At 38.9% G+C, this 21895-nt stretch overlaps 1 protein-coding gene across 1 annotated transcript in view; it reads right to left on the bottom strand.

The window, feature by feature from the left end:
* LOC137274545 (uncharacterized) overlaps positions 1–21895 on the bottom strand; it is a 96227-nt gene that overhangs the window by 30166 nt on the left and 44166 nt on the right. The window contains exons 8-12 of the mRNA XM_067807792.1: positions 10559–10678; positions 7921–8040; positions 3964–4083; positions 1326–1445; positions 7–126 (exon numbers count right to left, since the gene is read on the bottom strand). Of these exons, the coding sequence (XP_067663893.1) occupies positions 7–126; positions 1326–1445; positions 3964–4083; positions 7921–8040; positions 10559–10678 (600 nt within the window). The remainder of the gene's footprint in view (positions 1–6; positions 127–1325; positions 1446–3963; positions 4084–7920; positions 8041–10558; positions 10679–21895) is intronic.

Below are 21895 nucleotides of genomic sequence, written 5' to 3'. Positions count from 1 at the left end.
ACTTACCTCCTTTCTTTTGACACCTTTTGCCTCGGAAGTTAGCTTTACAGAAGCATCTCCCTCTTGAACCTCTGATTCGGCAAACGCCTCCATTGAGACATCGTATCTTACTACATGGATTTCGGCCTGTTGTGCAACATAGAGCATAGCAGTGTTATATTGCGTGATTAGTAATCACTTAACCTGCACGCAAAACGTACTGCACTTACGACCAAGGCAAAAACAAAGGTATGGATACATTTCTACTTAAAGACTGCATCTGTTTGGTAGTTTTTACCGTCAGTAGAGGCACAAGTGCAATAGAGGCCGTCTCTCTAAAGGGTATTTAAATTAATTGCTTGCAGTACCTTCTCCGACTTCTTAAAGATATATTGAATGACAAGATTGACGTGGTACGTGAAAGACAGGATGTGTTCATTCTTTAACAATGAAAAACAAACCGACATTACTAAACAGGTAGGGCATCATTTTTATGTACAATAAAAGGGGCTTTTAACAGTTGAAAGAATGCAAGGTACATATGTGAGCATTCCCGTCATTCATAGTAACACTTTACTGTGGATTGATGACGCATTATATGTGTAGGTTAAGAAAAATGGCACCTGTACTTACCTACTGGTTTTTGACATTTTCTGCCTCTGAATCCACGCTTGCAGTAACATTTCCATTTCCAGCCTCTATATCTGCATGTACCTCCATTGCGACAAGGTATCTTAGTACATGGATTCCTGCGTCCTTCAGTCAAAGAAAAGAAACCATGAGCACATTGCAAGTTTGATCTGCTCAACTATCATACAAATGTATTGCCTTCGCAGATGCACAGTCCCAGGCATATTCATTTCATAGCAGTTCTCCTGTTTGAAAGTATATTGCTGTAAAAACCTTTGAAAAGATGTCTCTCGCTGGCTGGCTGTTTGCCCGCCTTAGTGTGCGTGTGTGTCTGTGTTTGTGAAGCCATTGAAGAGATCTTAAATGTAATGAATCTCACTTTCTCTTGTTACTCACCAATAATTCTATTCAAAGAAAAGGTGATGTCCATGGCGATCATTTTGTTTCATGAAGGAAATCTCTCACTATTTTCGGTCGTTCAGATTTTGGTATGTGTAATGATTAGGTAAGACAAAACCCGTGCATCAAAATGTTAAATGGAACTGTACCCAAGTTCCTAAAGTGTTGATATCATTTCGTTATTTGAATTGTACATTTTGAGTGGATGCCAAAGCCTGAATGATATTGCCGTTGAGGTGAATCCTAAGAAGCATAAGTTAATTTGGGATTAATTAGTTATTTAAAGTGGTTCAGTAGAAAATGACGTGGGCACTTACCTCCTTTCTTTTGACACCTTTTGCCTCGGAAGTTAGCTTTACAGAAGCATCTCCCTCTTGAACCTCTGATTCGGCAAACGCCTCCATTGAGACATCGTATCTTACTACATGGATTTCGGCCTGTTGTGCAACATAGAGCATAGCAGTGTTATATTGCGTGATTAGTAATCACTTAACCTGCACGCAAAACGTACTGCACTTACGACCAAGGCAAAAACAAAGGTATGGATACATTTCTACTTAAAGACTGCATCTGTTTGGTAGTTTTTACCGTCAGTAGAGGCACAAGTGCAATAGAGGCCGTCTCTCTAAAGGGTATTTAAATTAATTGCTTGCAGTACCTTCTCCGACTTCTTAAAGATATATTGAATGACAAGATTGACGTGGTACGTGAAAGACAGGATGTGTTCATTCTTTAACAATGAAAAACAAACCGACATTACTAAACAGGTAGGGCATCATTTTTATGTACAATAAAAGGGGCTTTTAACAGTTGAAAGAATGCAAGGTACATATGTGAGCATTCCCGTCATTCATAGTAACACTTTACTGTGGATTGATGACGCATTATATGTGTAGGTTAAGAAAAATGGCACCTGTACTTACCTACTGGTTTTTGACATTTTCTGCCTCTGAATCCACGCTTGCAGTAACATTTCCATTTCCAGCCTCTATATCTGCATGTACCTCCATTGCGACAAGGTATCTTAGTACATGGATTCCTGCGTCCTTCAGTCAAAGAAAAGAAACCATGAGCACATTGCAAGTTTGATCTGCTCAACTATCATACAAATGTATTGCCTTCGCAGATGCACAGTCCCAGGCATATTCATTTCATAGCAGTTCTCCTGTTTGAAAGTATATTGCTGTAAAAACCTTTGAAAAGATGTCTCTCGCTGGCTGGCTGTTTGCCCGCCTTAGTGTGCGTGTGTGTCTGTGTTTGTGAAGCCATTGAAGAGATCTTAAATGTAATGAATCTCACTTTCTCTTGTTACTCACCAATAATTCTATTCAAAGAAAAGGTGATGTCCATGGCGATCATTTTGTTTCATGAAGGAAATCTCTCACTATTTTCGGTCGTTCAGATTTTGGTATGTGTAATGATTAGGTAAGACAAAACCCGTGCATCAAAATGTTAAATGGAACTGTACCCAAGTTCCTAAAGTGTTGATATCATTTCGTTATTTGAATTGTACATTTTGAGTGGATGCCAAAGCCTGAATGATATTGCCGTTGAGGTGAATCCTAAGAAGCATAAGTTAATTTGGGATTAATTAGTTATTTAAAGTGGTTCAGTAGAAAATGACGTGGGCACTTACCTCCTTTCTTTTGACACCTTTTGCCTCGGAAGTTAGCTTTACAGAAGCATCTCCCTCTTGAACCTCTGATTCGGCAAACGCCTCCATTGAGACATCGTATCTTACTACATGGATTTCGGCCTGTTGTGCAACATAGAGCATAGCAGTGTTATATTGCGTGATTAGTAATCACTTAACCTACACGCAAAACGTACTGCACTTACGACCAAGGCAAAAACAAAGGTATGGATACATTTCTACTTAAAGACTGCATCTGTTTGGTAGTTTTTACCGTCAGTAGAGGCACAAGTGCAATAGAGGCCGTCTGTCTAAAGGCTATTTAAATTAATTGCTTGCAGTACCTTCTCCGACTTCTTAAAGATATATTGAATGACAATATTGACGTGGTACGTGAAAGACAGGATGTGTTCATTCTTTAACAATGAAAAACAAACCGACATTACTAAACAGGTAGGGCATCATTTTTATGTACAATAAAAGGGGCTTTTAACAGTTGAAAGAATGCAAGGTACATATGTGAGCATTCCCGTCATTCATAGTAACACTTTACTGTGGATTGATGACGCATTATATGTGTAGGTTAAGAAAAATGGCACCTGTACTTACCTACTGGTTTTTGACATTTTCTGCCTCTGAATCCACGCTTGCAGTAACATTTCCATTTCCAGCCTCTATATCTGCATGTACCTCCATTGCGACAAGGTATCTTAGTACATGGATTCCTGCGTCCTTCAGTCAAAGAAAAGAAACCATGAGCACATTGCAAGATTGATCTGCTCAACTATCATACAAATGTATTGCCTTCGCAGATGCACAGTCCCAGGCATATTCATTTCATAGCAGTTCTCCTGTTTGAAAGTATATTGCTGTAAAAACCTTTGAAAAGATGTCTCTCGCTGGCTGGCTGTTTGCCCGCCTTAGTGTGCGTGTGTGTCTGTGTTTGTGAAGCCATTGAAGAGATCTTAAATGTAATGAATCTCACTTTCTCTTGTTACTCACCAATAATTCTATTCAAAGAAAAGGTGATGTCCATGGCGATCATTTTGTTTCATGAAGGAAATCTCTCACTATTTTCGGTCGTTCAGATTTTGGTATGTGTAATGATTAGGTAAGACAAAACCCGTGCATCAAAATGTTAAATGGAACTGTACCCAAGTTCCTAAAGTGTTGATATCATTTCGTTATTTGAATTGTACATTTTGAGTGGATGCCAAAGCCTGAATGATATTGCCGTTGAGGTGAATCCTAAGAAGCATAAGTTAATTTGGGATTAATTAGTTATTTAAAGTGGTTCAGTAGAAAATGACGTGGGCACTTACCTCCTTTCTTTTGACACCTTTTGCCTCGGAAGTTAGCTTTACAGAAGCATCTCCCTCTTGAACCTCTGATTCGGCAAACGCCTCCATTGAGACATCGTATCTTACTACATGGATTTCGGCCTGTTGTGCAACATAGAGCATAGCAGTGTTATATTGCGTGATTAGTAATCACTTAACCTACACGCAAAACGTACTGCACTTACGACCAAGGCAGAAACAAAGGTATGGATACATTTCTACTTAAAGACTGCATCTGTTTGGTAGTTTTTACCGTCAGTAGAGGCACAAGTGCAATAGAGGCCGTCTCTCTAAAGGCTATTTAAATTAATTGCTTGCAGTACCTTCTCCGACTTCTTAAAGATATATTGAATGACAATATTGACGTGGTACGTGAAAGACAGGATGTGTTCATTCTTTAACAATGAAAAACAAACCGACATTACTAAACAGGTAGGGCATCATTTTTATGTACAATAAAAGGGGCTTTTAACAGTTGAAAGAATGCAAGGTACATATGTGAGCATTCCCGTCATTCATAGTAACACTTTACTGTGGATTGATGACGCATTATATGTGTAGGTTAAGAAAAATGGCACCTGTACTTACCTACTGGTTTTTGACATTTTCTGCCTCTGAATCCACGCTTGCAGTAACATTTCCATTTCCAGCCTCTATATCTGCATGTACCTCCATTGCGACAAGGTATCTTAGTACATGGATTCCTGCGTCCTTCAGTCAAAGAAAAGAAACCATGAGCACATTGCAAGATTGATCTGCTCAACTATCATACAAATGTATTGCCTTCGCAGATGCACAGTCATAGGCATATTCATTTCATAGCAGTTCTCCTGTTTGAAAGTATATTGCTGTAAAAACCTTTGAAAAGATGTCTCTCGCTGGCTGGCTGTTTGCCCGCCTTAGTGTGCGTGTGTGTCTGTGTTTGTGAAGCCATTGAAGAGATCTTAAATGTAATGAATCTCACTTTCTCTTGTTACTCACCAATAATTCTATTCAAAGAAAAGGTGATGTCCATGGCGATCATTTTGTTTCATGAAGGAAATCTCTCACTATTTTCGGTCGTTCAGATTTTGGTATGTGTAATGATTAGGTAAGACAAAACCCGTGCATCAAAATGTTAAATGGAACTGTACCCAAGTTCCTAAAGTGTTGATATCATTTCGTTATTTGAATTGTACATTTTGAGTGGATGCCAAAGCCTGAATGATATTGCCGTTGAGGTGAATCCTAAGAAGCATAAGTTAATTTGGGATTAATTAGTTATTTAAAGTGGTTCAGTAGAAAATGACGTGGGCACTTACCTCCTTTCTTTTGACACCTTTTGCCTCGGAAGTTAGCTTTACAGAAGCATCTCCCTCTTGAACCTCTGATTCGGCAAACGCCTCCATTGAGACATCGTATCTTACTACATGGATTTCGGCCTGTTGTGCAACATAGAGCATAGCAGTGTTATATTGCGTGATTAGTAATCACTTAACCTACACGCAAAACGTACTGCACTTACGACCAAGGCAAAAACAAAGGTATGGATACATTTCTACTTAAAGACTGCATCTGTTTGGTAGTTTTTACCGTCAGTAGAGGCACAAGTGCAATAGAGGCCGTCTCTCTAAAGGCTATTTAAATTAATTGCTTGCAGTACCTTCTCCGACTTCTTAAAGATATATTGAATGACAAGATTGACGTGGTACGTGAAAGACAGGATGTGTTCATTCTTTAACAATGAAAAACAAACCGACATTACTAAACAGGTAGGGCATCATTTTTATGTACAATAAAAGGGGCTTTTAACAGTTGAAAGAATGCAAGGTACATATGTGAGCATTCCCGTCATTCATAGTAACACTTTACTGTGGATTGATGACGCATTATATGTGTAGGTTAAGAAAAATGGCACCTGTACTTACCTACTGGTTTTTGACATTTTCTGCCTCTGAATCCACGCTTGCAGTAACATTTCCATTTCCAGCCTCTATATCTGCATGTACCTCCATTGCGACAAGGTATCTTAGTACATGGATTCCTGCGTCCTTCAGTCAAAGAAAAGAAACCATGAGCACATTGCAAGATTGATCTGCTCAACTATCATACAAATGTATTGCCTTCGCAGATGCACAGTCATAGGCATATTCATTTCATAGCAGTTCTCCTGTTTGAAAGTATATTGCTGTAAAAACCTTTGAAAAGATGTCTCTCGCTGGCTGGCTGTTTGCCCGCCTTAGTGTGCGTGTGTGTCTGTGTTTGTGAAGCCATTGAAGAGATCTTAAATGTAATGAATCTCACTTTCTCTTGTTACTCACCAATAATTCTATTCAAAGAAAAGGTGATGTCCATGGCGATCATTTTGTTTCATGAAGGAAATCTCTCACTATTTTCGGTCGTTCAGATTTTGGTATGTGTAATGATTAGGTAAGACAAAACCCGTGCATCAAAATGTTAAATGGAACTGTACCCAAGTTCCTAAAGTGTTGATATCATTTCGTTATTTGAATTGTACATTTTGAGTGGATGCCAAAGCCTGAATGATATTGCCGTTGAGGTGAATCCTAAGAAGCATAAGTTAATTTGGGATTAATTAGTTATTTAAAGTGGTTCAGTAGAAAATGACGTGGGCACTTACCTCCTTTCTTTTGACACCTTTTGCCTCGGAAGTTAGCTTTACAGAAGCATCTCCCTCTTGAACCTCTGATTCGGCAAACGCCTCCATTGAGACATCGTATCTTACTACATGGATTTCGGCCTGTTGTGCAACATAGAGCATAGCAGTGTTATATTGCGTGATTAGTAATCACTTAACCTACACGCAAAACGTACTGCACTTACGACCAAGGCAAAAACAAAGGTATGGATACATTTCTACTTAAAGACTGCATCTGTTTGGTAGTTTTTACCGTCAGTAGAGGCACAAGTGCAATAGAGGCCGTCTCTCTAAAGGCTATTTAAATTAATTGCTTGCAGTACCTTCTCCGACTTCTTAAAGATATATTGAATGACAAGATTGACGTGGTACGTGAAAGACAGGATGTGTTCATTCTTTAACAATGAAAAACAAACCGACATTACTAAACAGGTAGGGCATCATTTTTATGTACAATAAAAGGGGCTTTTAACAGTTGAAAGAATGCAAGGTACATATGTGAGCATTCCCGTCATTCATAGTAACACTTTACTGTGGATTGATGACGCATTATATGTGTAGGTTAAGAAAAATGGCACCTGTACTTACCTACTGGTTTTTGACATTTTCTGCCTCTGAATCCACGCTTGCAGTAACATTTCCATTTCCAGCCTCTATATCTGCATGTACCTCCATTGCGACAAGGTATCTTAGTACATGGATTCCTGCGTCCTTCAGTCAAAGAAAAGAAACCATGAGCACATTGCAAGATTGATCTGCTCAACTATCATACAAATGTATTGCCTTCGCAGATGCACAGTCCCAGGCATATTCATTTCATAGCAGTTCTCCTGTTTGAAAGTATATTGCTGTAAAAACCTTTGAAAAGATGTCTCTCGCTGGCTGGCTGTTTGCCCGCCTTAGTGTGCGTGTGTGTCTGTGTTTGTGAAGCCATTGAAGAGATCTTAAATGTAATGAATCTCACTTTCTCTTGTTACTCACCAATAATTCTATTCAAAGAAAAGGTGATGTCCATGGCGATCATTTTGTTTCATGAAGGAAATCTCTCACTATTTTCGGTCGTTCAGATTTTGGTATGTGTAATGATTAGGTAAGACAAAACCCGTGCATCAAAATGTTAAATGGAACTGTACCCAAGTTCCTAAAGTGTTGATATCATTTCGTTATTTGAATTGTACATTTTGAGTGGATGCCAAAGCCTGAATGATATTGCCGTTGAGGTGAATCCTAAGAAGCATAAGTTAATTTGGGATTAATTAGTTATTTAAAGTGGTTCAGTAGAAAATGACGTGGGCACTTACCTCCTTTCTTTTGACACCTTTTGCCTCGGAAGTTAGCTTTACAGAAGCATCTCCCTCTTGAACCTCTGATTCGGCAAACGCCTCCATTGAGACATCGTATCTTACTACATGGATTTCGGCCTGTTGTGCAACATAGAGCATAGCAGTGTTATATTGCGTGATTAGTAATCACTTAACCTACACGCAAAACGTACTGCACTTACGACGAAGGCAGAAACAATGGTATGGATACATTTCTACTTAAAGACTGCATCTGTTTGGTAGTTTTTACCGTCAGTAGAGGCACAAGTGCAATAGAGGCCGTCTCTCTAAAGGCTATTTAAATTAATTGCTTGCAGTACCTTCTCCGACTTCTTAAAGATATATTGAATGACAATATTGACGTGGTACGTGAAAGACAGGATGTGTTCATTCTTTAACAATGAAAAACAAACCGACATTACTAAACAGGTAGGGCATCATTTTTATGTACAATAAAAGGGGCTTTTAACAGTTGAAAGAATGCAAGGTACATATGTGAGCATTCCCGTCATTCATAGTAACACTTTACTGTGGATTGATGACGCATTATATGTGTAGGTTAAGAAAAATGGCACCTGTACTTACCTACTGGTTTTTGACATTTTCTGCCTCTGAATCCACGCTTGCAGTAACATTTCCATTTCCAGCCTCTATATCTGCATGTACCTCCATTGCGACAAGGTATCTTAGTACATGGATTCCTGCGTCCTTCAGTCAAAGAAAAGAAACCATGAGCACATTGCAAGATTGATCTGCTCAACTATCATACAAATGTATTGCCTTCGCAGATGCACAGTCATAGGCATATTCATTTCATAGCAGTTCTCCTGTTTGAAAGTATATTGCTGTAAAAACCTTTGAAAAGATGTCTCTCGCTGGCTGGCTGTTTGCCCGCCTTAGTGTGCGTGTGTGTCTGTGTTTGTGAAGCCATTGAAGAGATCTTAAATGTAATGAATCTCACTTTCTCTTGGTACTCACCAATAATTCTATTCAAAGAAAAGGTGATGTCCATGGCGATCATTTTGTTTCATGAAGGAAATCTCTCACTATTTTCGGTCGTTCAGATTTTGGTATGTGTAATGATTAGGTAAGACAAAACCCGTGCATCAAAATGTTAAATGGAACTGTACCCAAGTTCCTAAAGTGTTGATATCATTTCGTTATTTGAATTGTACATTTTGAGTGGATGCCAAAGCCTGAATGATATTGCCGTTGAGGTGAATCCTAAGAAGCATAAGTTAATTTGGGATTAATTAGTTATTTAAAGTGGTTCAGTAGAAAATGACGTGGGCACTTACCTCCTTTCTTTTGACACCTTTTGCCTCGGAAGTTAGCTTTACAGAAGCATCTCCCTCTTGAACCTCTGATTCGGCAAACGCCTCCATTGAGACATCGTATCTTACTACATGGATTTCGGCCTGTTGTGCAACATAGAGCATAGCAGTGTTATATTGCGTGATTAGTAATCACTTAACCTACACGCAAAACGTACTGCACTTACGACCAAGGCAAAAACAAAGGTATGGATACATTTCTACTTAAAGACTGCATCTGTTTGGTAGTTTTTACCGTCAGTAGAGGCACAAGTGCAATAGAGGCCGTCTCTCTAAAGGCTATTTAAATTAATTGCTTGCAGTACCTTCTCCGACTTCTTAAAGATATATTGAATGACAAGATTGACGTGGTACGTGAAAGACAGGATGTGTTCATTCTTTAACAATGAAAAACAAACCGACATTACTAAACAGGTAGGGCATCATTTTTATGTACAATAAAAGGGGCTTTTAACAGTTGAAAGAATGCAAGGTACATATGTGAGCATTCCCGTCATTCATAGTAACACTTTACTGTGGATTGATGACGCATTATATGTGTAGGTTAAGAAAAATGGCACCTGTACTTACCTACTGGTTTTTGACATTTTCTGCCTCTGAATCCACGCTTGCAGTAACATTTCCATTTCCAGCCTCTATATCTGCATGTACCTCCATTGCGACAAGGTATCTTAGTACATGGATTCCTGCGTCCTTCAGTCAAAGAAAAGAAACCATGAGCACATTGCAAGTTTGATCTGCTCAACTATCATACAAATGTATTGCCTTCGCAGATGCACAGTCCCAGGCATATTCATTTCATAGCAGTTCTCCTGTTTGAAAGTATATTGCTGTAAAAACCTTTGAAAAGATGTCTCTCGCTGGCTGGCTGTTTGCCCGCCTTAGTGTGCGTGTGTGTCTGTGTTTGTGAAGCCATTGAAGAGATCTTAAATGTAATGAATCTCACTTTCTCTTGTTACTCACCAATAATTCTATTCAAAGAAAAGGTGATGTCCATGGCGATCATTTTGTTTCATGAAGGAAATCTCTCACTATTTTCGGTCGTTCAGATTTTGGTATGTGTAATGATTAGGTAAGACAAAACCCGTGCATCAAAATGTTAAATGGAACTGTACCCAAGTTCCTAAAGTGTTGATATCATTTCGTTATTTGAATTGTACATTTTGAGTGGATGCCAAAGCCTGAATGATATTGCCGTTGAGGTGAATCCTAAGAAGCATAAGTTAATTTGGGATTAATTAGTTATTTAAAGTGGTTCAGTAGAAAATGACGTGGGCACTTACCTCCTTTCTTTTGACACCTTTTGCCTCGGAAGTTAGCTTTACAGAAGCATCTCCCTCTTGAACCTCTGATTCGGCAAACGCCTCCATTGAGACATCGTATCTTACTACATGGATTTCGGCCTGTTGTGCAACATAGAGCATAGCAGTGTTATATTGCGTGATTAGTAATCACTTAACCTACACGCAAAACGTACTGCACTTACGACCAAGGCAGAAACAATGGTATGGATACATTTCTACTTAAAGACTGCATCTGTTTGGTAGTTTTTACCGTCAGTAGAGGCACAAGTGCAATAGAGGCCGTCTCTCTAAAGGCTATTTAAATTAATTGCTTGCAGTACCTTCTCCGACTTCTTAAAGATATATTGAATGACAATATTGACGTGGTACGTGAAAGACAGGATGTGTTCATTCTTTAACAATGAAAAACAAACCGACATTACTAAACAGGTAGGGCATCATTTTTATGTACAATAAAAGGGGCTTTTAACAGTTGAAAGAATGCAAGGTACATATGTGAGCATTCCCGTCATTCATAGTAACACTTTACTGTGGATTGATGACGCATTATATGTGTAGGTTAAGAAAAATGGCACCTGTACTTACCTACTGGTTTTTGACATTTTCTGCCTCTGAATCCACGCTTGCAGTAACATTTCCATTTCCAGCCTCTATATCTGCATGTACCTCCATTGCGACAAGGTATCTTAGTACATGGATTCCTGCGTCCTTCAGTCAAAGAAAAGAAACCATGAGCACATTGCAAGATTGATCTGCTCAACTATCATACAAATGTATTGCCTTCGCAGATGCACAGTCATAGGCATATTCATTTCATAGCAGTTCTCCTGTTTGAAAGTATATTGCTGTAAAAACCTTTGAAAAGATGTCTCTCGCTGGCTGGCTGTTTGCCCGCCTTAGTGTGCGTGTGTGTCTGTGTTTGTGAAGCCATTGAAGAGATCTTAAATGTAATGAATCTCACTTTCTCTTGGTACTCACCAATAATTCTATTCAAAGAAAAGGTGATGTCCATGGCGATCATTTTGTTTCATGAAGGAAATCTCTCACTATTTTCGGTCGTTCAGATTTTGGTATGTGTAATGATTAGGTAAGACAAAACCCGTGCATCAAAATGTTAAATGGAACTGTACCCAAGTTCCTAAAGTGTTGATATCATTTCGTTATTTGAATTGTACATTTTGAGTGGATGCCAAAGCCTGAATGATATTGCCGTTGAGGTGAATCCTAAGAAGCATAAGTTAATTTGGGATTAATTAGTTATTTAAAGTGGTTCAGTAGAAAATGACGTGGGCACTTACCTCCTTTCTTTTGACACCTTTTGCCTCGGAAGTTAGCTTTACAGAAGCATCTCCCTCTTGAACCTCTGATTCGGCAAACGCCTCCATTGAGACATCGTATCTTACTACATGGATTTCGGCCTGTTGTGCAACATAGAGCATAGCAGTGTTATATTGCGTGATTAGTAATCACTTAACCTACACGCAAAACGTACTGCACTTACGACCAAGGCAAAAACAAAGGTATGGATACATTTCTACTTAAAGACTGCATCTGTTTGGTAGTTTTTACCGTCAGTAGAGGCACAAGTGCAATAGAGGCCGTCTCTCTAAAGGCTATTTAAATTAATTGCTTGCAGTACCTTCTCCGACTTCTTAAAGATATATTGAATGACAAGATTGACGTGGTACGTGAAAGACAGGATGTGTTCATTCTTTAACAATGAAAAACAAACCGACATTACTAAACAGGTAGGGCATCATTTTTATGTACAATAAAAGGGGCTTTTAACAGTTGAAAGAATGCAAGGTACATATGTGAGCATTCCCGTCATTCATAGTAACACTTTACTGTGGATTGATGACGCATTATATGTGTAGGTTAAGAAAAATGGCACCTGTACTTACCTACTGGTTTTTGACATTTTCTGCCTCTGAATCCACGCTTGCAGTAACATTTCCATTTCCAGCCTCTATATCTGCATGTACCTCCATTGCGACAAGGTATCTTAGTACATGGATTCCTGCGTCCTTCAGTCAAAGAAAAGAAACCATGAGCACATTGCAAGTTTGATCTGCTCAACTATCATACAAATGTATTGCCTTCGCAGATGCACAGTCCCAGGCATATTCATTTCATAGCAGTTCTCCTGTTTGAAAGTATATTGCTGTAAAAACCTTTGAAAAGATGTCTCTCGCTGGCTGGCTGTTTGCCCGCCTTAGTGTGCGTGTGTGTCTGTGTTTGTGAAGCCATTGAAGAGATCTTAAATGTAATGAATCTCACTTTCTCTTGTTACTCACCAATAATTCTATTCAAAGAAAAGGTGATGTCCATGGCGATCATTTTGTTTCATGAAGGAAATCTCTCACTATTTTCGGTCGTTCAGATTTTGGTATGTGTAATGATTAGGTAAGACAAAACCCGTGCATCAAAATGTTAAATGGAACTGTACCCAAGTTCCTAAAGTGTTGATATCATTTCGTTATTTGAATTGTACATTTTGAGTGGATGCCAAAGCCTGAATGATATTGCCGTTGAGGTGAATCCTAAGAAGCATAAGTTAATTTGGGATTAATTAGTTATTTAAAGTGGTTCAGTAGAAAATGACGTGGGCACTTACCTCCTTTCTTTTGACACCTTTTGCCTCGGAAGTTAGCTTTACAGAAGCATCTCCCTCTTGAACCTCTGATTCGGCAAACGCCTCCATTGAGACATCGTATCTTACTACATGGATTTCGGCCTGTTGTGCAACATAGAGCATAGCAGTGTTATATTGCGTGATTAGTAATCACTTAACCTACACGCAAAACGTACTGCACTTACGACCAAGGCAAAAACAAAGGTATGGATACATTTCTACTTAAAGACTGCATCTGTTTGGTAGTTTTTACCGTCAGTAGAGGCACAAGTCCAATGGAGGCCGTCTCTCTAAAGGGTATTTAAATTAATTGCTTGCAGTACCTTCTCCGACTTCTTAAAGATATATTGAATGACAAGATTGACGTGGTACGTGAAAGACAGGATGTGTTCATTCTTTAACAATGAAAAACAAACCGACATTACTAAACAGGTAGGGCATCATTTTTATGTACAATAAAAGGGGCTTTTAACAGTTGAAAGAATGCAAAGTACATATGTGAGCATTCCCGTCATTCATAGTAACACTTTACTGTGGATTGATGACGCATTATATGTGTAGGTTAAGAAAAATGGCACCTGTACTTACCTACTGGTTTTTGACATTTTCTGCCTCTGAATCCACGCTTGCAGTAACATTTCCATTTCCTGCCTCTATATCTGCATGTACCTCCATTGCGACAAGGTATCTTAGTACATGGATTCCTGCGTCCTTCAGTCAAAGAAAAGAAACCATGAGCACATTGCAAGTTTGATCTGCTCAACTATCATACAAATGTATTGCCTTCGCAGATGCACAGTCCCAGGCATATTCATTTCATAGCAGTTCTCCTGTTTGATAGTATATTGCTGTAAAAACCTTTGAAAAGATGTCTCTCGCTGGCTGGCTGTTTGCCCGCCTTAGTGTGCGTGTGTGTCTGTGTTTGTGTAGCCATTGAAGAGATCTTAAATGTAATGAATCTCACTTTCTCTTGTTACTCACCAATAATTCTATTCAAAGAAAAGGTGATGTCCATGGCGATCATTTTGTTTCATGAAGGAAATCTCTCACTATTTTCGGTCGTTCAGATTTTGGTATGTGTAATGATTAGGTAAGACAAAACCCGTGCATCAAAATGTTAAATGGAACTGTACCCAAGTTCCTAAAGTGTTGATGTCATTTCGTTATTTGAATTGTACATTTTGAGTGGATGCCAAAGCCTGAATGATATTGCCGTTGAGGTGAATCCTAAGAAGCATAAGTTAATTTGGGATTAATTAGTTATTTAAAGTGGTTCAGTAGAAAATGACGTGGGCACTTACCTCCTTTCTTTTGACACCTTTTGCCTCGGAAGTTAGCTTTACAGAAGCATCTCCCTCTTGAACCTCTGATTCGGCAAACGCCTCCATTGAGACATCGTATCTTACTACATGGATTTCGGCCTGTTGTGCAACATAGAGCATAGCAGTGTTATATTGCGTGATTAGTAATCACTTAACCTACACGCAAAACGTACTGCACTTACGACCAAGGCAAAAACAAAGGTATGGATACATTTCTACTTAAAGACTGCATCTGTTTGGTAGTTTTTACCGTCAGTAGAGGCACAAGTGCAATAGAGGCCGTCTGTCTAAAGGCTATTTAAATTAATTGCTTGCAGTACCTTCTCCGACTTCTTAAAGATATATTGAATGACAAGTTTGACGTGGTACGTGAAAGACAGGATGTGTTCATTCTTTAACAATGAAAAACAAACCGACATTACTAAACAAGTAGGGTATAATTTTTATGTACAATAAAAGGGGCTTTTAACAGTTGAAAGAATGCAAGGTACATATGTGAGCATTCCCGTCATTCATAGTAACACTTTACTGTGGATTGATGACGCATTATATGTGTAGGTTAAGAAAAATGGCACCTGTACTTACCTACTGGTTTTTGACATTTTCTGCCTCTGAATCCACGCTTGCAGTAACATTTCCATTTCCTGCCTCTATATCTGCATGTACCTCCATTGCGACAAGGTATCTTAGTACATGGATTCCTGCGTCCTTCAGTCAAAGAAAAGAAACCATGAGCACATTGCAAGTTTGATCTGCTCAACTATCATACAAATGTATTGCCTTCGCAGATGCACAGTCCCAGGCATATTCATTTCATAGCAGTTCTCCTGTTTGAAAGTATATTGCTGTAAAAACCTTTGAAAAGATGTCTCTCGCTGGCTGGCTGTTTGCCCGCCTTAGTGTGCGTGTGTGTCTGTGTTTGTGAAGCCATTGAAGAGATCTTAAATGTAATGAATCTCACTTTCTCTTGTTACTCACCAATAATTCTATTCAAAGAAAAGGTGATGTCCATGGCGATCATTTTGTTTCATGAAGGAAATCTCTCACTATTTTCGGTCGTTCAGATTTTGGTATGTGTAATGATTAGGTAAGACAAAACCCGTGCATCAAAATGTTAAATGGAACTGTACCCAAGTTCCTAAAGTGTTGATATCATTTCGTTATTTGAATTGTACATTTTGAGTGGATGCCAAAGCCTGAATGATATTGCCGTTGAGGTGAATCCTAAGAAGCATAAGTTAATTTGGGATTAATTAGTTATTTAAAGTGGTTCAGTAGAAAATGACGTGGGCACTTACCTCCTTTCTTTTGACACCTTTTGCCTCGGAAGTTAGCTTTACAGAAGCATCTCCCTCTTGAACCTCTGATTCGGCAAACGCCTCCATTGAGACATCGTATCTTACTACATGGATTTCGGCCTGTTGTGCAACATAGAGCATAGCAGTGTTATATTGCGTGATTAGTAATCACTTAACCTACACGCAAAACGTACTGCACTTACGACCAAGGCAAAAACAAAGGTATGGATACATTTCTACTTAAAGACTGCATCTGTTTGGTAGTTTTTACCGTCAGTAGAGGCACAAGTGCAATAGAGGCCGTCTCTCTAAAGGCTATTTAAATTAATTGCTTGCAGTACCTTCTCCGACTTCTTAAAGATATATTGAATGACAAGATTGACGTGGTACGTGAAAGACAGGATGTGTTCATTCTTTAACAATGAAAAACAAACCGACATTACTAAACAGGTAGGGCATCATTTTTATGTACAATAAAAGGGGCTTTTAACAGTTGAAAGAATGCAAGGTACATATGTGAGCATTCCCGTCATTCATAGTAACACTTTACTGTGGATTGATGACGCATTATATGTGTAGGTTAAGAAAAATGGCACCTGTACTTACCTACTGGTTTTTGACATTTTCTGCCTCTGAATCCACGCTTGCAGTAACATTTCCATTTCCAGCCTCTATATCTGCATGTACCTCCATTGCGACAAGGTATCTTAGTACATGGATTCCTGCGTCCTTCAGTCAAAGAAAAGAAACCATGAGCACATTGCAAGATTGATCTGCTCAACTATCATACAAATGTATTGCCTTCGCAGATGCACAGTCCCAGGCATATTCATTTCATAGCAGTTCTCCTGTTTGAAAGTATATTGCTGTAAAAACCTTTGAAAAGATGTCTCTCGCTGGCTGGCTGTTTGCCCGCCTTAGTGTGCGTGTGTGTCTGTGTTTGTGAAGCCATTGAAGAGATCTTAAATGTAATGAATCTCACTTTCTCTTGTTACTCACCAATAATTCTATTCAAAGAAAAGGTGATGTCCATGGCGATCATTTTGTTTCATGAAGGAAATCTCTCACTATTTTCGGTCGTTCAGATTTTGGTATGTGTAATGATTAGGTAAGACAAAACCCGTGCATCAAAATGTTAAATGGAACTGTACCCAAGTTCCTAAAGTGTTGATATCATTTCGTTATTTGAATTGTACATTTTGAGTGGATGCCAAAGCCTGAATGATATTGCCGTTGAGGTGAATCCTAAGAAGCATAAGTTAATTTGGGATTAATTAGTTATTTAAAGTGGTTCAGTAGAAAATGACGTGGGCACTTACCTCCTTTCTTTTGACACCTTTTGCCTCGGAAGTTAGCTTTACAGAAGCATCTCCCTCTTGAACCTCTGATTCGGCAAACGCCTCCATTGAGACATCGTATCTTACTACATGGATTTCGGCCTGTTGTGCAACATAGAGCATAGCAGTGTTATATTGCGTGATTAGTAATCACTTAACCTACACGCAAAACGTACTGCACTTACGACCAAGGCAAAAACAAAGGTATGGATACATTTCTACTTAAAGACTGCATCTGTTTGGTAGTTTTTACCGTCAGTAGAGGCACAAGTCCAATGGAGGCCGTCTCTCTAAAGGGTATTTAAATTAATTGCTTGCAGTACCTTCTCCGACTTCTTAAAGATATATTGAATGACAAGATTGACGTGGTACGTGAAAGACAGGATGTGTTCATTCTTTAACAATGAAAAACAAACCGACATTACTAAACAGGTAGGGCATCATTTTTATGTACAATAAAAGGGGCTTTTAACAGTTGAAAGAATGCAAAGTACATATGTGAGCATTCCCGTCATTCATAGTAACACTTTACTGTGGATTGATGACGCATTATATGTGTAGGTTAAGAAAAATGGCACCTGTACTTACCTACTGGTTTTTGACATTTTCTGCCTCTGAATCCACGCTTGCAGTAACATTTCCATTTCCTGCCTCTATATCTGCATGTACCTCCATTGCGACAAGGTATCTTAGTACATGGATTCCTGCGTCCTTCAGTCAAAGAAAAGAAACCATGAGCACATTGCAAGTTTGATCTGCTCAACTATCATACAAATGTATTGCCTTCGCAGATGCACAGTCCCAGGCATATTCATTTCATAGCAGTTCTCCTGTTTGATAGTATATTGCTGTAAAAACCTTTGAAAAGATGTCTCTCGCTGGCTGGCTGTTTGCCCGCCTTAGTGTGCGTGTGTGTCTGTGTTTGTGTAGCCATTGAAGAGATCTTAAATGTAATGAATCTCACTTTCTCTTGTTACTCACCAATAATTCTATTCAAAGAAAAGGTGATGTCCATGGCGATCATTTTGTTTCATGAAGGAAATCTCTCACTATTTTCGGTCGTTCAGATTTTGGTATGTGTAATGATTAGGTAAGACAAAACCCGTGCATCAAAATGTTAAATGGAACTGTACCCAAGTTCCTAAAGTGTTGATGTCATTTCGTTATTTGAATTGTACATTTTGAGTGGATGCCAAAGCCTGAATGATATTGCCGTTGAGGTGAATCCTAAGAAGCATAAGTTAATTTGGGATTAATTAGTTATTTAAAGTGGTTCAGTAGAAAATGACGTGGGCACTTACCTCCTTTCTTTTGACACCTTTTGCCTCGGAAGTTAGCTTTACAGAAGCATCTCCCTCTTGAACCTCTGATTCGGCAAACGCCTCCATTGAGACATCGTATCTTACTACATGGATTTCGGCCTGTTGTGCAACATAGAGCATAGCAGTGTTATATTGCGTGATTAGTAATCACTTAACCTACACGCAAAACGTACTGCACTTACGACCAAGGCAAAAACAAAGGTATGGATACATTTCTACTTAAAGACTGCATCTGTTTGGTAGTTTTTACCGTCAGTAGAGGCACAAGTGCAATAGAGGCCGTCTGTCTAAAGGCTATTTAAATTAATTGCTTGCAGTACCTTCTCCGACTTCTTAAAGATATATTGAATGACAAGTTTGACGTGGTACGTGAAAGACAGGATGTGTTCATTCTTTAACAATGAAAAACAAACCGACATTACTAAACAAGTAGGGTATAATTTTTATGTACAATAAAAGGGGCTTTTAACAGTTGAAAGAATGCAAGGTACATATGTGAGCATTCCCGTCATTCATAGTAACACTTTACTGTGGATTGATGACGCATTATATGTGTAGGTTAAGAAAAATGGCACCTGTACTTACCTACTGGTTTTTGACATTTTCTGCCTCTGAATCCACGCTTGCAGTAACATTTCCATTTCCAGCCTCTATATCTGCATGTACCTCCATTGCGACAAGGTATCTTAGTACATGGATTCCTGCGTCCTTCAGTCAAAGAAAAGAAACCATGAGCACATTGCAAGTTTGATCTGCTCAACTATCATACAAATGTATTGCCTTCGCAGATGCACAGTCCCAGGCATATTCATTTCATAGCAGTTCTCCTGTTTGAAAGTATATTGCTGTAAAAACCTTTGAAAAGATGTCTCTCGCTGGCTGGCTGTTTGCCCGCCTTAGTGTGCGTGTGTGTCTGTGTTTGTGAAGCCATTGAAGAGATCTTAAATGTAATGAATCTCACTTTCTCTTGTTACTCACCAATAATTCTATTCAAAGAAAAGGTGATGTCCATGGCGATCATTTTGTTTCATGAAGGAAATCTCTCACTATTTTCGGTCGTTCAGATTTTGGTATGTGTAATGATTAGGTAAGACAAAACCCGTGCATCAAAATGTTAAATGGAACTGTACCCAAGTTCCTAAAGTGTTGATATCATTTCGTTATTTGAATTGTACATTTTGAGTGGATGCCAAAGCCTGAATGATATTGCCGTTGAGGTGAATCCTAAGAAGCATAAGTTAATTTGGGATTAATTAGTTATTTAAAGTGGTTCAGTAGAAAATGACGTGGGCACTTACCTCCTTTCTTTTGACACCTTTTGCCTCGGAAGTTAGCTTTACAGAAGCATCTCCCTCTTGAACCTCTGATTCGGCAAACGCCTCCATTGAGACATCGTATCTTACTACATGGATTTCGGCCTGTTGTGCAACATAGAGCATAGCAGTGTTATATTGCGTGATTAGTAATCACTTAACCTACACGCAAAACGTACTGCACTTACGACCAAGGCAAAAACAAAGGTATGGATACATTTCTACTTAAAGACTGCATCTGTTTGGTAGTTTTTACCGTCAGTAGAGGCACAAGTCCAATGGAGGCCGTCTCTCTAAAGGGTATTTAAATTAATTGCTTGCAGTACCTTCTCCGACTTCTTAAAGATATATTGAATGACAAGATTGACGTGGTACGTGAAAGACAGGATGTGTTCATTCTTTAACAATGAAAAACAAACCGACATTACTAAACAGGTAGGGCATCATTTTTATGTACAATAAAAGGGGCTTTTAACAGTTGAAAGAATGCAAAGTACATATGTGAGCATTCCCGTCATTCATAGTAACACTTTACTGTGGATTGATGACGCATTATATGTGTAGGTTAAGAAAAATGGCACCTGTACTTACCTACTGGTTTTTGACATTTTCTGCCTCTGAATCCACGCTTGCAGTAACATTTCCATTTCCTGCCTCTATATCTGCATGTACCTCCATTGCGACAAGGTATCTTAGTACATGGATTCCTGCGTCCTTCAGTCAAAGAAAAGAAACCATGAGCACATTGCAAGTTTGATCTGCTCAACTATCATACAAATGTATTGCCTTCGCAGATGCACAGTCCCAGGCATATTCATTTCATAGCAGTTCTCCTGTTTGATAGTATATTGCTGTAAAAACCTTTGAAAAGATGTCTCTCGCTGGCTGGCTGTTTGCCCGCCTTAGTGTGCGTGTGTGTCTGTGTTTGTGTAGCCATTGAAGAGATCTTAAATGTAATGAATCTCACTTTCTCTTGTTACTCACCAATAATTCTATTCAAAGAAAAGGTGATGTCCATGGCGATCATTTTGTTTCATGAAGGAAATCTCTCACTATTTTCGGTCGTTCAGATTTTGGTATGTGTAATGATTAGGTAAGACAAAACCCGTGCATCAAAATGTTAAATGGAACTGTACCCAAGTTCCTAAAGTGTTGATGTCATTTCGTTATTTGAATTGTACATTTTGAGTGGATGCCAAAGCCTGAATGATATTGCCGTTGAGGTGAATCCTAAGAAGCATAAGTTAATTTGGGATTAATTAGTTATTTAAAGTGGTTCAGTAGAAAATGACGTGGGCACTTACCTCCTTTCTTTTGACACCTTTTGCCTCGGAAGTTAGCTTTACAGAAGCATCTCCCTCTTGAACCTCTGATTCGGCAAACGCCTCCATTGAGACATCGTATCTTACTACATGGATTTCGGCCTGTTGTGCAACATAGAGCATAGCAGTGTTATATTGCGTGATTAGTAATCACTTAACCTACACGCAAAACGTACTGCACTTACGACCAAGGCAAAAACAAAGGTATGGATACATTTCTACTTAAAGACTGCATCTGTTTGGTAGTTTTTACCGTCAGTAGAGGCACAAGTGCAATAGAGGCCGTCTGTCTAAAGGCTATTTAAATTAATTGCTTGCAGTACCTTCTCCGACTTCTTAAAGATATATTGAATGACAAGTTTGACGTGGTACGTGAAAGACAGGATGTGTTCATTCTTTAACAATGAAAAACAAACCGACATTACTAAACAAGTAGGGTATAATTTTTATGTACAATAAAAGGGGCTTTTAACAGTTGAAAGAATGCAAGGTACATATGTGAGCATTCCCGTCATTCATAGTAACACTTTACTGTGGATTGATGACGCATTATATGTGTAGGTTAAGAAAAATGGCACCTGTACTTACCTACTGGTTTTTGACATTTTCTGCCTCTGAATCCACGCTTGCAGTAACATTTCCATTTCCTGCCTCTATATCTGCATGTACCTCCATTGCGACAAGGTATCTTAGTACATGGATTCCTGCGTCCTTTAGTCAAAGAAAAGAAACCATGAGCACATTGCAAGTTTGATCTGCTCAACTAT

The sequence above is a fragment of the Haliotis asinina genome, chromosome 1 (assembly GCF_037392515.1).
Source record: "Haliotis asinina isolate JCU_RB_2024 chromosome 1, JCU_Hal_asi_v2, whole genome shotgun sequence".
NCBI classification, from domain to species: Eukaryota; Metazoa; Mollusca; class Gastropoda; order Lepetellida; family Haliotidae; genus Haliotis; species Haliotis asinina.
The sequence above is the reverse complement of the archived record's forward strand: the minus strand, read 5'-3'. Positions and strand labels throughout refer to the sequence as shown.